Raw genomic sequence first — 14,548 nt, 5'->3', positions numbered from 1 at the left:
GTAAGACGGAGACAACAAATGCGGGTGTGGCGTCCTCTTAATGGCCAGGAGCACTGATGAATATGGCCCTAACTCCAGAGAAGTCATCACTTTAAAGTTAAAATACTACAACATTGATTAGGAAGAAATGTTTTTTTTCTAACAAAGGTTCATAAATGAATTTCAAATGAAAACTTGATAAAGGTTCTAATTTTAAAATACTAAAATAAAATGTAATTAACTTGCACTATTAAGTTTTATTTTACAAGCTATTTAATAAACAAAAAAATTAAAAATTAACTTACACAATACAATTACTCTTAAAACATAAGAAAAATATATTATATTAATAATTAAATTATGAAGTGCAATGGCAGAGAACACATATTGATGATAAATACAAAAGGAAACAATAATTATAAGGCACACTTTCATACTGAGAGCGGTATAAATTGAATTAACGTTTTATTTTTTTATAAATTTAACTGTGTTAAAAACAAAAATATTTCAGTCTATTGTCTGTGTAAATAATTTAATTTAATCTTAAATTTAAGAATAATTCATTAACGCCCACAGAAATAAATATTTATAAAATTGGAACATATCAACACAAGTATGTTATATCGCTTCAAAGCGAAATGGCTTTTGTTCAATTTTGTAAAATTATAATTTAAGTGTGATTTAATAATTGTTACTGTATACAATGGTTATATATCAAAATACACTTAAAAAACATAACAAGCTAAACATACTTTTCTTAAGTTATATAATTTATAGGTATATTAATTGTTTTGTTCAATAAAAAAAAAAAAAACATTATTTTGTACCAACATTGTTAATGCGTACATTTTTTACTTAAAAAAAAAATATGTTAGAGTAATAATTATACGAAAAAATCTAATGTAAAAAAACGGTGGCATAACCACTCACGATAAAACAAAATATATTTTAAAAAAGTTAAAATAGTTAGGTCTGGCAGATACTTATTACATGTTTGTGCATAACTCATAGCGGTGAGCTCAGTACGACTTGTTGTGATTCTTCCCATTTCGCACTTGATATTTTTTTGTAAACAGCCTGGTTGTAAAATAAACAATAGTGATTTATTATTTTTAATTCATCAAATTATGTACATTACATATAAAAATGTATTTTAAAGATATTTTTTATCTATCTAGAGAAAAAATGTTTTACCTTGTATTTCCATTCAGGTGCATTAAGAGCTAAATGCGCAAGCGATTGAATGGTAGATATCAATTCATCCATTTTATATGTTGAGTGTTTTTGCATTACATCTGTCCAATATAAAGCTAATAATGATTTGACGTCTTCAGGGTTATCATCTAATTCAGGATCATTAGTTATTACAACTGCTAACAATAGACCAGATGCAGCTATTTCAGATGGTTTAATATGTGCCAAATTATAGTCAATTAAAGCCAATTCTAAAAAGTATTTAGCCAAAGAATGTTGTGATGACCGTGCCTAAATAAAAATAATACATATATAATCTAGTTATATAACAAGAAAATACTATGTAATACTTACACCCGAGACTTTGCTAAACCTTCGCAAAAAAGTTAAAGAGAAAGGTCTAGAAAGTGAATAATTAATTGTTCTGAAGACATCTACTAAACTTGATTTTACTTCATCCTTGGTGAAAGCATTGTCCGATAAATAGACAAAGTCAGTTATTTCAGGTACATATATTTCTTCATACTTGCAGCCAAGCAGTAAACTTGTGGCTCCAATTAATTGAAGTTTATTTCGAGCAACATTTTGGTTTTCCTAAAAAACATTCAGTTTAAGTTGGTTTTATTTTTAAATAAATTATATTTTAATTTTTGAGCCAATTATAAGTATGTAAAATAATTAAATATAAAAGTACTCAGAATTCGCTTAAAAATTAAACCGAACAACCCAACATTGGAATAACTAAAATTTGTTATGTTGTCCATTTATATGATGGAAATAGAACTCATGTGGTTGTGATGTTTTCCAAGAAATTAGAAAATAGATGATGAAATTCAAGTAACTAAATATATATAATTACTTGTAAATATCTGTCAAGAATTCCAACAGCTGTATAAAGAGATTCTTGCATAATTTGAAATTCTTGTTGTACTTCCACAAGCCAGTCAACAACAACACTACGGTTAGATGATGTAATGTATTTGTGGTTGGCTAAATAATCTTGTTTTATCATATGTTGATTCTTAATTAATAAAAATAAAACAATTGATTTAACACTGGTACAAAGATTCAAGATAGTACATTATAACAAAATACCTCTAAGCTCATCATATAAGCAAAAATAGGTTTGGAGTATGCCCCAACAAGAAAAGGATCAAATTCATCATTTTTGTCAACAGCATCTACTTTACAAGCAGTAATCCATTCTTGTTCCTTCTTTTGAGATTCTGTTAATACAACCTAAATACATTTTAAAATACGATAATTTAACATTCAAATGTATGTAATACGTTGTATTTGAGTATTTCACTTACAGATTTGTTTCTAAGCGATGAACTCCTGGTCAAAGTTCCTCTATAAGTCTTGATCAATCCAACTGTCTTAGGTCTGATGATAGCTTTTGGAATGTTGGATACATTTTCATTTAAACCAGTATTAACTTTAAGAACAGTCTTAGATGTGTTTAATGAAGGTTTCACTTTTGTAGTAACAGAAGTAGTGGTACGATTTAAACTAAACAAAACATATTTTTTCATTATTTATATTTATAAAATGTCAACTATCCTGTTAGACTTACTTAGAAGCAAGTCTTGTAGTAGGTTTTGTGATTTGGATGGTGGGTTTTGTTATTGTAATTTTTCCTTTTTGATTAGCATTCTGATTATTCTGCAAGTTACTACTTAAGTCATTTAATACAGCTCTTCTAGGAGCTATTAAACCACTGCTTTTAGAATCTTTAACTCCTTTAGGTATATTATTTTCATTATATACTTTGTCTTGTCTCTGAAAGAATTATAGAAGTATATATTAATTGTTAACAATATGTATTACTGATTAAACGATTATGATTTTGTTTTTAATCTTAAAACTAATGTCGTACAATCCGTAACTAACACTGTTAGATATAAGATTTAGTCAGAGCCTAAAAAATTTTACACTAAAAAATAAAATTTTAAACGCTCAGGAATAGGTATCTAACTTAAATTAATTTTGAAAATTACATTTGTTAGGTATAGAAAATAATAATTTAAATAACAGAGGATGATAAAATAATTTAAATTGTTATTTTTTGTATAAATTAAATATTTAATTTTGTTAAAATATTAACTTCAGATGTCCATAAAAAATATTTGTGGAATTACCTCCCCACAACTTATTTTTATTATTGTTGTAAGTAAAACTCATATAGAACCTTGTATTTTCAACATTAGGTATTAAAAATTGCAAATACCTATGCAATAAAATTAGACCGTAAAAAAAAGATAATAATATTTTAATAATTTCCGAATACTGTCCCAGCATAGAATTAAAGCACAACACCGAAAATGAGATAAAAGGTTAGTCTTGTCTTATTCAGTATTCACAGGAAGTAACTTCATCAACGTGTTAAAGACCTATACATAATTTATACCTAGTACCTAGGTATGTAAAATATGTAGGGTTTAATTGTTAAACACAATACACATTTGGGTCGGTTTACATAATAAAGCCCCAGCTTTTTAAAAAAAAAAAAGTATTTGTAGGATATCAAACAAAAATCATTGTTAACTAAACACAGTAATTTAAACACTTATATTCAAAAAACAAAATTTTAATTTTCGAAAATAACACGTTATTTTCGTATTGTACAAAATGAGAAAAAATTCGTTGTTTATGTATATCTTTAATACATTAAAGAAAATAATAACTGTTGTAGTTTTCGTATTATAGCAATCAATGTTTGTAGCCGTTAGTCGTTACAGGTATGTTAAAAAACCATTGTTGGGAGCCGTTACGGTTTATAATATTAATAACCGACAGATTGGATACATCGGCTATACTACGCCCACGAAATGGTTTTTAGAGGTTCCAGAAAAAATCTTACCAAGTGCAAGTCACGTCTGATGCCTGTCGCCATTTTTCAATAGATAATATAGATGTTTAAAAGTGTACGCCGTCCGTCCGTTTGTCCAAAGCAGTATTTAACAATTAAAACTACTTTGCGGTTTAAACAAAACAAGAACTCGAAAACAAAAATCAACAATTTATAAACGTATACCGTAATATTGTAGACACAGTTTAACAAAAATAGTCTTGGAAAACCGAACGTCTACAAAAATAGAATAGAAAAAATTAGACGACAATATTGCCGTTATTAACTTAATACGGGAAAATAATGAGAAAAAAAAACGAAAAAGTTAAATGATTCCAGAAATCCAGTGAGACACAGAAACGAACAAGACGAACAATATCATGAAAATTAAATTATTTAACGGATTTTCTCCCCACTACGTTACTTGACATTTTAATTTTTAACGTCTTTATGTCGGCAAGCACCGTCTTATTTAGATGTGACCAACATAACATTGTAATATTGCTGGTACCATAGAACAATTTTGTACCTGGTCGTGAGTGGGTGGTTACTGGTTACGTTGAATGTCTTTGAAATACAAATAAGGATGGTGAACAATATGACGTTCTTTAATTAAAATTTAAAACTTACATAATAATATTATTATTACGTTTCGTTACACCCGTGTTTCCATTGAGTGGGCATTAAAAAAAAATGTCAACTCCAATCAATACAAATTGATATAGTTAATTTATTGTTCATAACCACGTTTAGTTAAAGTTGGAACACTGTTTCCTGAAAGATTCACAAAGGAAATGATAATGCAATGTTTCCTTGATAAGAATGTTTTTTTTAATTCAATTTTCGATTACCGTTAAAAGTTTAACATTTGAGTATGTCAACTAAATTTTACAATTCAACAATTTATTGACAGTCGACATAAACGTTGATGTCTTCATAGAAAAAGGAGATAATGGATGTATTCTTGTCTAAGAATGAATGTATTGACATTTGACCACTGACTAGATTTTTTAAAAATGTTTATGTTCTTTTGTTAATTTTGTTCGTGTTCATAAGTTACTACCTATTTTTCATTTATCCACTACCTATAACATTATCAGTTATAATTTTAAAACTTGTTGCCTTTCGTATATTTAATTAAAACATGGCACTTGGTATAACTTATTATTTAATTATCTTTAAATTATAATTAGATATCAGTTTTTTTTACAAATCAACGCAAAAATGTCAATATCTCTTTCCAGGTAAATTTTTTGATTTAAATTAAATTTCAGTATTATATTTTTTGTTATTCACATGCTTCGTTTTATTTTATAGTAACAAACCACAGGAAATTTTAAATCCAAGTCTTATTGAAGTGGATATAATAAGACAAGATAATTTGGCTTATGAATACTTGTGTCATTTAGAAGAAACAAAAGTGTATGTTCTTATTTGAGTATTTAAGTTATTTCTAATGTTATACAATTAAAACTTATTTATAAACTATTCTAGATGGCTAGAGTCGTGTTTAAAAATCACTTTACCACCTGTAATGGAACTTGAAGATCATTTACGAAATGGTGTTTTGCTAGCAAAACTAGGAAATTTCATTGCTCCTTCAACTGTACCAATATCATGTATTTATGACCGCGATGAAAGACGTTATAAGACAGCAGGTCTTCAGTATCGTCATACAGATAACATAAATTATTGGTTAAAATCTTTAAATGTTGTTAATCTACCAAAGGTAAACTTAAGATATTCATAAAAGAAATGTATTAACAAGTTTGTTTTAATTTTTAGATATTCCATCCCGAGACCACCGATGTTTATGATAAGAAAAATATGCCAAAAGTTATTTATTGTCTTCATGCTCTAAGCACCCATTTATTCAAACGAGGTCAAGCACCATTAATTCAAGATTTATATGGAAAAGTCGATTTTTCAGGTAATAAAAAATGAATTTAACTGTATATTAATCGAAAAATTAAATTTGGTATTTTTGTTTTTTATTTCAGCTGAAACAATAACTGCTACAAGAAAAGAATTGGCAGAAAATGGTATAGAACTTCCTAAGTTCCAAAAAATTGCAGGACTATTATCAGAAGATACAAAGGGAGACACATTAACATTACAAGAAGCAATTATGGAAATAAATAATGCCATTTTATCCAAGGTTGTAAATTACAATTATTTTTTCATATTTATCTTGTTATTATATGTTGTATATTAATATTTTAGGATATGAATTATTTCACAAAATGCCTATGTAACAAAGCAGCAAAACTACATTTTATTAATTTGGATTATATAGATAAATATTTAGCTGTTTTACGTAATGTTAAATATTCAAAAGAAGAATCTACTTTGAATAAGGTAATATACCTATTTCAATTTAAAAGTCTCAGAGGACAGACGTCATTAATTTAATTAATTGTTGTATGGGAAACAGATAATTATAATATTAATAAAAGAAATTCAGTTTTTCAAACACAAAAAATTAATTTATAAATATTAAATTGTAATGTTTTTTTAGTCATTGAGTGAAAGTTTTGAACCAGACACGTATGATGACATTTTAACTCAAAATGAAATACAGGGTTATATTTCATCTACAAATAGTAAGGAACTTTCAATTAAGTGTGTATAGATAATACATTTTTAATTTATTTCAGTTGACCAAAAGTGGAATGAAATGAGTAAAGCAAATTGTGAAGATGAAGTTGTCAATATATTAAAATCAAAATACTTGCCTTTAACAGTAATTTATATACCTATATAATATATTATTTTTAGTGTATTTGTCTGCATATTAAATATTATTTTATTTTAGGACGTGCAAAAGCAAAATGGTAAATACTATAAATCAGAATTTCATAATTTATCAAAAACAGCTAATTATACAGTTTTAAATACAATTGATAAAAAATGTTTTCTTCAACGTGTTGTTAATACGGGAAATCAATTGGCGTACAACCACAACAAACGTAAGATATTGTACAAAAAACAAAAATGTAATACAATAATATAAAAATACATTTTTCAGAAGAATCTGCTATAAAAAAATTAAATGACACATTAATTATTGATGATATGGACGGTTTTACGCGTATTCTTAAAGATCCTATATTAAACTTGAATCATCTTATTAATGAATTTGCTGTTCCTTTGTATTTTGAAGAACTGAAAATTGACCGATGTGATATAGATGTAAGAATATGATTCTAGTCATATTTTATTTTTATTTAGACTTGGACTATATTAATATATCAGATTTTCTTGTAAAATAACATAAATTGTAGAATAAGAAATTTGATATTTAAAATTTTACCATTCATTTTTTTACTATATTCACTTCATGTTCAAATTAATTTAAAAATAAAATTTATATGTTTACCATTATTTAATTTTTACAGCAAAGCCTAAGTTACAATGATATTGTACAGAGTTTGCAGGTTTTAAATTTAATAGCTGATGTAACAAAAGCTGTTCTTTCAGAAAATATTGATTCAACATGGGATCGACTTGCAAAATTAAAGACATTTTTTCCAGTAAAATTTGATGAAGTAAATCTTAATATCAATTTAAATGAATATGTTAATTTTGTAGGACCAAGAACTTGATGCAGGGTTAAAATTACAATACTGGAGTGCCTTTGATGCATGTAGACGATTTAAAATTATAAATAAAGGATGCTTTGGAATATTGTCATTTATGAATATTAAAGATTGTGTGAATATTGTTCATAATCAACTTGAACAAAACAAAGAAGGTACGATTAATACGTTTATAAAAATAATATAATTTTCTGATCTATTTAAGTGTTCTATGCTTTCAGTTATTAATGTTCTACAACAACTTAACAACGCCTTAAAATGGAAAGATTTTATCACAGTGAAGCAATGCATCACAAATCCAGTATTGCAATTAGAAGAATACCCAATTAAAGCTAAAGACATGCAGTATGCATATGAATTATTACTGGTACATATAAATATTTTAATATTTTATGTTAATATTTATTACTATATATTATATTCAATATCCATACTTAATTAATTATACCACTCAGTAATATAGCTTTGTAGGTGGGAAGGGCAGGAAGGCAATAGCACTCGCTTTAAATTAAAAAATACATTCAGTGTTACAAGAACATAATATTAGGGGATATGTAACTATTTATTAAAATTATAATGTATATGAAGGAGCTTCAAAAGTTTAAAGTATTATATACCTACAGCATCAGCAAACCAGACTTATAAGGAATCTTAGTATAATACTACTTCTACACTCTTATTGCTCCTTGCCTTGTGTCTTTTAACTTTGACCAAAAAACTGCCACGGAACGTAGTGCCCAAAATGTGATATATGATGTGTATGATGAATGGACCGATAACACTTTAGTGTTTGCTTTCATCCGTTCTGCCTCTGTGAAAGTGTAGAGGTAGCAAATAACGAGCCCCCACCCCTCCCAACAAAATCATGGCTTTGCCATTGAGTCTAGCAGTAACTGTTCATATTTTTATTATTTAGAATCGTAGAAATGACTCTGAAGACGAAGTTGAAGTATGGAAAGATGATGTCGAAGATGTCTTAAAAAGAGTATGTGATGAAGTTGAAAGTATCCATAGAAGTGAGTCTTAAGATTTAATTTTATCAATCTCTGCCAAACACATATCTATTAATTTTAGGTGCTGAGTGGCTTTTATCTGTAAACTTATCATTGATTAAGAATGAAAAAACTAAATTAGCTCAAGAGTTTCTTAAACTTGTTCCAATGATTGAAATCGAACAACAAGAAATTTGTGTTTCATTATTACATTTGCTTGAGTCAAAGGTAGGATTTGTTTTAAAATTTAAACTTATAACTTTGAATGTGTACAGAAAATACTATTCAATAGATGATTGATATAAATAATTTTAAAAAAGTTCCATTTATTGCTAAATTAAGTTATTATGTAAGATTAATATTTTAGATTTCACTGATTATTAAATGTTTTAATATAATATTTTAGTCAAAATACCGAGGCCCGTGGGTCACACACCAAACACCGTATGGTAGATGTATTTATCTAAACCTTGAAACTTTGGATTACTCGTGGGAGAAACCAAATTTTTTTCCTACCTCAAAGTATTTAAATATGGAAGAAATACAAGCAAGTTAAAATGTAAATAAATTGAATATGTTCATGATTGTAATTTTATTTTAATATGCATCTATAGACTACAATAATGAATATGAAAAAAAGTTATCAGCATCGAAAAGAGTCTGAAGAAATAAATAAAATGATTATTCAACTTCAAGCTAATATTCGTGGGTATCTAGTTAGACGAGAAATAAAAAACAAGAATAAGTTATGTTATAGACACGAATTATATGCTATAAAAATACAAGTTAGTTGCTATTATTATTTTTAAATTCTTTTCATACATGTTTACAATTAAATCGATTATTCATTTTAGAAATGGTGGCGATGTATTTTATTCCGAAGACAATGGACAGCTTTATTAAAAAAAGTTAGGAAGCAATTGAAACCTTTTCAACGTGTTTATACTAGAAGTGATGTTAGTAAAACCAATATTTCTTTATTATAGTGTATGATATATTTAAAAGTAACATTTTGTATGTGTTCTAGGTAAAATATATAATAAAGCTACAAGCAGCTTGGCGAGGTAAAATGGTTCGCAAACATTTTTATCATTTATTTCATACAGCAAATCCGCCATATAAGATTGTTAAGCATTTTGCTCGTTTACTTAATTTTAATTTGGAAGATTATCATCGAGAATTAGAATTACAAGTAGGTTTTAGATTGTATATTTTAAATATCAAAATATCAATCGTATAATTTTATGTACTTTTATTAATTATATATAGAATCTCCGCGGGCAAATTACTCAACTTATACGTCAAAGCAACAAAATGTCTCTTGAAGCTGATGAGTTGGATACAAAAATAGGTTTACTAATTCAAAATAGAATATCATTACAGGTAATACATAGTAACAACAAATAATAAATTACGTTTATTGTTGAAATATAATGAACAATATTAATATTAAACGGAATGTTTTTTTTTTTTTTGCTGTCTAGGATGTCATTAATCATAAAATGAAAACTAATGAAGACATTAATAAAATACAACAAACAAATAATATGCAAAATTCTATTAGTTTAATGTCTTTAAATAAAAATAGTAAACATCTCTTGGAATGTTATCAGCATTTGTTTTATATGCTTCAAACAAAACCATACTATTTAACTAAACTTATATTCTGTTTGCCATATTCGGTTCGTCACATTTCTAAGTAAATATTAACTACATTAAATTTCAATGTTATTTTTTAGATATTGTGTACATTTTTCTATGTTAAAGAATATTTTATATATTTATTTTAGATTTTTAGAACAAACTCTTATGTCAGTTTTTAATGCTGGAAGTAATAGCCGTGATGCTTATTTTATGTTAAAGCTATTAACATTAGCTTTAAAAGAAGAAATTAAGATTAATTGTACTAAAGCAGCGGAAATTAAAACTTCGAATCTATATATATTAAAAGCAATTGTGGACCAGGCAAGATGTTTTGATAATCAAAAACGTTTAAATACAATCTTCAGAACAGTAGTTGAAAAGGTATGTTTTTAATTTAGTCTAATTAATAAATATAATTTTAAAAAAGGTGTGAAAGTGAGTGTCGCTCTGCTATACAGTAGGTTACAAGTGGGTCACTGTTATGAATGGTGTTAAATTTGAATTCAATGATATAATATCATTTTATGAGAAAAACGGTCAGTCAGCCTATGATAATACTAAGTATTTTTGATGATATTATTGTGAATAAAGTAATTTATATATAACATATTTATGTGGAACCTTGTTTTAAATTTCCAGTCTTTAGCTATAAAAGTTGAACATTTTATACATTTTTAACTAAAAAAAAATTATTAAATTTTAAATTTGATATATTTTGTCAAAATTCGAACTTTAAATGATTATAAAAAAAAATTGCGCCTTTGTATTTTCAATGTTTATCAACTGCTATTGTAACAATATATTAGGAGCCTTGCATTAAATTTTCATGTTTTTTGGCCCAACAGATAAAACTTTATAGAAAAAAAAACTAAAAAAAAGGTGGGTAAGTGGATGTCGCTCTGCTGTACAGTAGGTTACAAGTGGGTCACTGTATAATGGATATTATTAAATTTGAATTCAATGATATAATATCACTGTATAAAAAAAACGATTCTGAGCGGAGACGGTTAGGTATACCTATTATAGGTATACTTATCTATAGTATTAAAAAAAAATTTACCTATAATAGGTATTAATAATAAATTCCAAATTAATCATATCACAATATCCATCAGGTAACGCGTTATACATCAACAATAAACCGTGGTACTATTATAGATATATAATAGTATACTTTAGAAGTTTCAAGTACCCACAAATAATATTATACAATCATTACAATCACAACAAAATAAATAAAATATTTATTCCAGGTTTTTTAATATGTAAATTTCGTCCAAATTTGAACTTAAAGTGACTATAAAAATAAACTGTGCTTATGTATTTCTTAGAATTTTTGGCAACAGAATTAAATATTTACGTGGAATCTTGTTTTAAATTTTCAATCCTTAGATATAAAAGTTGAACATTTTATAATGTCCGTAAAGAGCTCAAAATAAGTCAAAATATTTTGAAAATGTTATGGTGTATAGAAAATGCTAATATAAACATTCAGTCAAAATTTCATGTATCTTAGGTCATTTGTTTAAGAGTTGCACCAAAAACCATAATCGATTTTATCAAATCTTTTTCGCTGAAAAATTCTCGGTTTTCCTTAATTTCTGTTTTGTTTTTCTGGGTGCTTTTAAAAATTACTAGAAATTTCGAATTTTTACCTCTCCTATGCACAACTTTATTCACTTTCCCATCAAATAAGATAATGAAATTGAAAATCAAAGCATTATTTCAACTACTTATCATGCATGTACACATACACACACAAAAAAAAAAAACATACATCATTGTGAAATCAATACATTCATCTAATGCTCGGAATCTAAAAGTTTCACACTCAATTAAAAAGTAATATATTAATAAAATAACAATTGAGGTGTTGCATGCAACTTGTTGATCTATTTTACAGCCTTAAATTAAATTCACAATTAGCTAATTTATCAATTTTTAAATACAGTTATCAAATTTTATAAACAAATTATATAGTAATAATAATTACTTATAGTATAACATATATTTGTTATTGTTTAGCTGATACACCATAGAAATAATCTATTTATTGACACAAATCCAGTTACAATTTATAGGACTTGGCGTAATGAAATAGAGACCAACACTGGAGAGATATCGTAAGAATTATCCATACTATATTATAGTATTCTTACTTAGTACTTACCTATTTCATTATAAAATAAAAATATTAATTGGTTGATAATTTGATATAAATCTTTTTATTATTAGAGATCTACCTAGCTCTGTAGATCAACAAACTGCATTAAAATATGAAGAAGTTCAAAAAAGACTAACTCATAATTTGGAACAGCTACAAAATATAACTGAAGAATTTTTAAACAAAATTTTAGATTCTAAACCTTTAATACCTTATGCCATATTATACACAGCTCGGATATTATGTGAAACCATACATGAATTATTTCCAGATACTCGTGAAAGTGAGGTTTATAAAGTAAGTGGCATAATATTATGTTATTAAATTGCAAGTAAGCTAATAAATTAAAAATTAAATCATATAATATTTATTTTTGTAGATAATTGGCTACTTTGTCTATAATTTATACATGAATCCAGTTATCATAACACCTGAAATTTATGATATATTTGAAACTAAAATTGAAGATGGAATAAGTTATCGTCAACGACATAATTTAGCTAGTGTAGCTAAAATCCTGCAATATGCATCAAATAAAAAAGGAGTAAAATATTAAATATATATACTTTTTTACATTATTTATATCTGTTTATACTTTTAGTACAAAGATGAAATCCATTTAAAATGTATGAATCCATTTATACTTGACTGTTACACAAAATTAAAACTTTTCTTCAACAATTGTACTAATGTTGATGATCCTGAAGTGTATTATAACATTAATGAATTTACAGACGTAACACTTCTAACTAAACCAACAATTAACATAACATTACAGGTATATTGTATAATGTTTATTATAAGAAAAATCAAATAATATGATAACAATAATAATAGTGTTCATTGTTTATTTAGGAAATCCAAGAAACTCATTCTTTATTGCTAGATAATATTGATCAAGTTGCACCTGATCCTAATGATCCAATTCATCAATTACTCGATGAATTGGGACCTTCTGCCCCAACAATTTCACAGCTTTATGGATGTTAGCAAAAATTATGATAATTTTTTTTTGTGTTCGTTTCATTGTAACTTATTTCAATTTTTTTGTAGCCGATGACGATGATGTTATTGTTCAAAGACGAATTGCTACAGTTCAAGTTTGTCTAACGTTATCTGATAAATTTGAGCCTAACACAAAAACAGCTTCTGTGACTAAATTATTCATTAAGTATGTATACTACAAATTGTAAAATGTAAATACTTTTTGGTACATATAAATTAATTTTAATCTTTTATGTTAGAACAAAGGAGTTATTGATTAGAGTACTTCCATATTTAAGTGGACATACATTACCAGGGTCTTTAAGAATTGATTCAACACTAGATGAAGAAAGTCGATTTGCTGACCGAGAAAACAAAATAAGAGCTTCTGGAAAGGCTACAGAGTTTGAAGAGTATGTGATATTTATTGAAAACTGACTTAATCTCTGTACAAATGTTATTGCACAATTTTATGTTGGGTTAAATAATCCAGTTTTTAGGTGCATAAAAAAATGGTTTTAATCTTGTCACTTATTTAAATTATTTTTGTATAGCAAATAAAATGATGTTTTTGTTTAAAGTCCCCGAAGAGCGCATTTTTTATATAGTAATTTTAATGTTTTTTATTTGGAAGACTTAATTTTCAATAATTTCTGGAATTAGATGTTCTAATTTCAAAATTTGTCTTTTTTTATTTTAGCCTTTACAAGTCATTTAGTTTCTTAACTGCCAAAACCAAGTTTTCCCATTTTTCTCTGTCATCAAGCCCGGATTAAGACATTTTGAGGCCCAGGGGCCAAAGTTTTAAATGAGGCCCTTGTACGAAAAAAAAAATGTATATAAAGTGTTCCGGTGAAGTGACCAGCCGACATCATATAAAAGTATACCAAAAATGATAAAGAATTAGCCTTTAAAGATTGGGTCTAACTTTTTTATTTTTTAAGTTATGGGCAAACTTTTTTTTTTATCAAAATCATACATATCACACATTTGTTTATCTATTTTCAAAAGTTTTTAACATTTTTATGTATTTTTTTTTTATTTTAAAGCTATTTAATTTTTAATTTTTTTAAATTTAATAAAAATAATTAGCACTTTCTGATTTAATCGCGTATGTCAATTGATAGGACAATTAAATAGC

The 14,548-nt window shown here is 26.4% G+C and overlaps 2 protein-coding genes across 3 annotated transcripts in view; one reads left to right on the top strand and one right to left on the bottom strand.

Annotated features, from left to right (window-relative positions):
- Positions 1-1,041: 1,041 nt before the first annotated feature.
- On the bottom strand, positions 1,042-4,410 carry LOC100166823 (G2/mitotic-specific cyclin-B; the record flags this gene model as incomplete). The annotated part of the gene is given in 8 exon segments (XM_001948782.5): positions 1,042-1,056; positions 1,174-1,464; positions 1,528-1,767; positions 2,033-2,194; positions 2,269-2,412; positions 2,487-2,685; positions 2,750-2,955; positions 4,037-4,410. Coding segments are annotated over 8 exon segments (1,290 nt in total), but the record flags the coding sequence as incomplete, so codon positions are not given.
- Positions 4,411-4,773: 363 nt separating this feature from the next.
- LOC100168908 (ras GTPase-activating-like protein IQGAP1) overlaps positions 4,774-14,548 on the top strand; it is a 13,594-nt gene continuing 3,819 nt past the window's right edge. The window contains exons 1-29 of one of the 2 annotated variants that reach the window (XM_016804156.2): positions 4,774-5,268; positions 5,342-5,446; positions 5,519-5,753; positions 5,810-5,954; positions 6,025-6,182; positions 6,248-6,382; positions 6,543-6,627; positions 6,682-6,767; positions 6,840-6,993; positions 7,056-7,216; positions 7,423-7,557; positions 7,616-7,778; positions 7,845-7,990; positions 8,540-8,639; positions 8,698-8,843; positions 9,022-9,162; positions 9,230-9,400; positions 9,470-9,571; positions 9,643-9,807; positions 9,885-9,998; positions 10,100-10,314; positions 10,406-10,640; positions 12,285-12,382; positions 12,495-12,720; positions 12,803-12,967; positions 13,025-13,201; positions 13,279-13,408; positions 13,477-13,594; positions 13,668-13,820. In XM_016804156.2, coding sequence (XP_016659645.1) covers positions 5,249-5,268; positions 5,342-5,446; positions 5,519-5,753; positions 5,810-5,954; positions 6,025-6,182; positions 6,248-6,382; positions 6,543-6,627; positions 6,682-6,767; positions 6,840-6,993; positions 7,056-7,216; positions 7,423-7,557; positions 7,616-7,778; positions 7,845-7,990; positions 8,540-8,639; positions 8,698-8,843; positions 9,022-9,162; positions 9,230-9,400; positions 9,470-9,571; positions 9,643-9,807; positions 9,885-9,998; positions 10,100-10,314; positions 10,406-10,640; positions 12,285-12,382; positions 12,495-12,720; positions 12,803-12,967; positions 13,025-13,201; positions 13,279-13,408; positions 13,477-13,594; positions 13,668-13,820 — 4,184 coding nt within the window. In that variant the 5' untranslated portion in view covers positions 4,774-5,248. Of the gene's footprint in view, positions 5,269-5,341; positions 5,447-5,518; positions 5,754-5,809; positions 5,955-6,024; positions 6,183-6,247; positions 6,383-6,542; positions 6,628-6,681; positions 6,768-6,839; positions 6,994-7,052; positions 7,217-7,422; positions 7,558-7,615; positions 7,779-7,844; positions 7,991-8,539; positions 8,640-8,697; positions 8,844-9,021; positions 9,163-9,229; positions 9,401-9,469; positions 9,572-9,642; positions 9,808-9,884; positions 9,999-10,099; positions 10,315-10,405; positions 10,641-12,284; positions 12,383-12,494; positions 12,721-12,802; positions 12,968-13,024; positions 13,202-13,278; positions 13,409-13,476; positions 13,595-13,667; positions 13,821-14,548 lie in introns of both variants that reach the window. The other variant, XM_016804155.2, reaches the window with a different exon arrangement.

This window comes from Acyrthosiphon pisum, chromosome A1 (assembly GCF_005508785.2).
Source record: "Acyrthosiphon pisum isolate AL4f chromosome A1, pea_aphid_22Mar2018_4r6ur, whole genome shotgun sequence".
NCBI lineage: Eukaryota > Metazoa > Arthropoda > Insecta > Hemiptera > Aphididae > Acyrthosiphon > Acyrthosiphon pisum.
The sequence above is the reverse complement of the archived record's forward strand: the minus strand, read 5'-3'. Positions and strand labels throughout refer to the sequence as shown.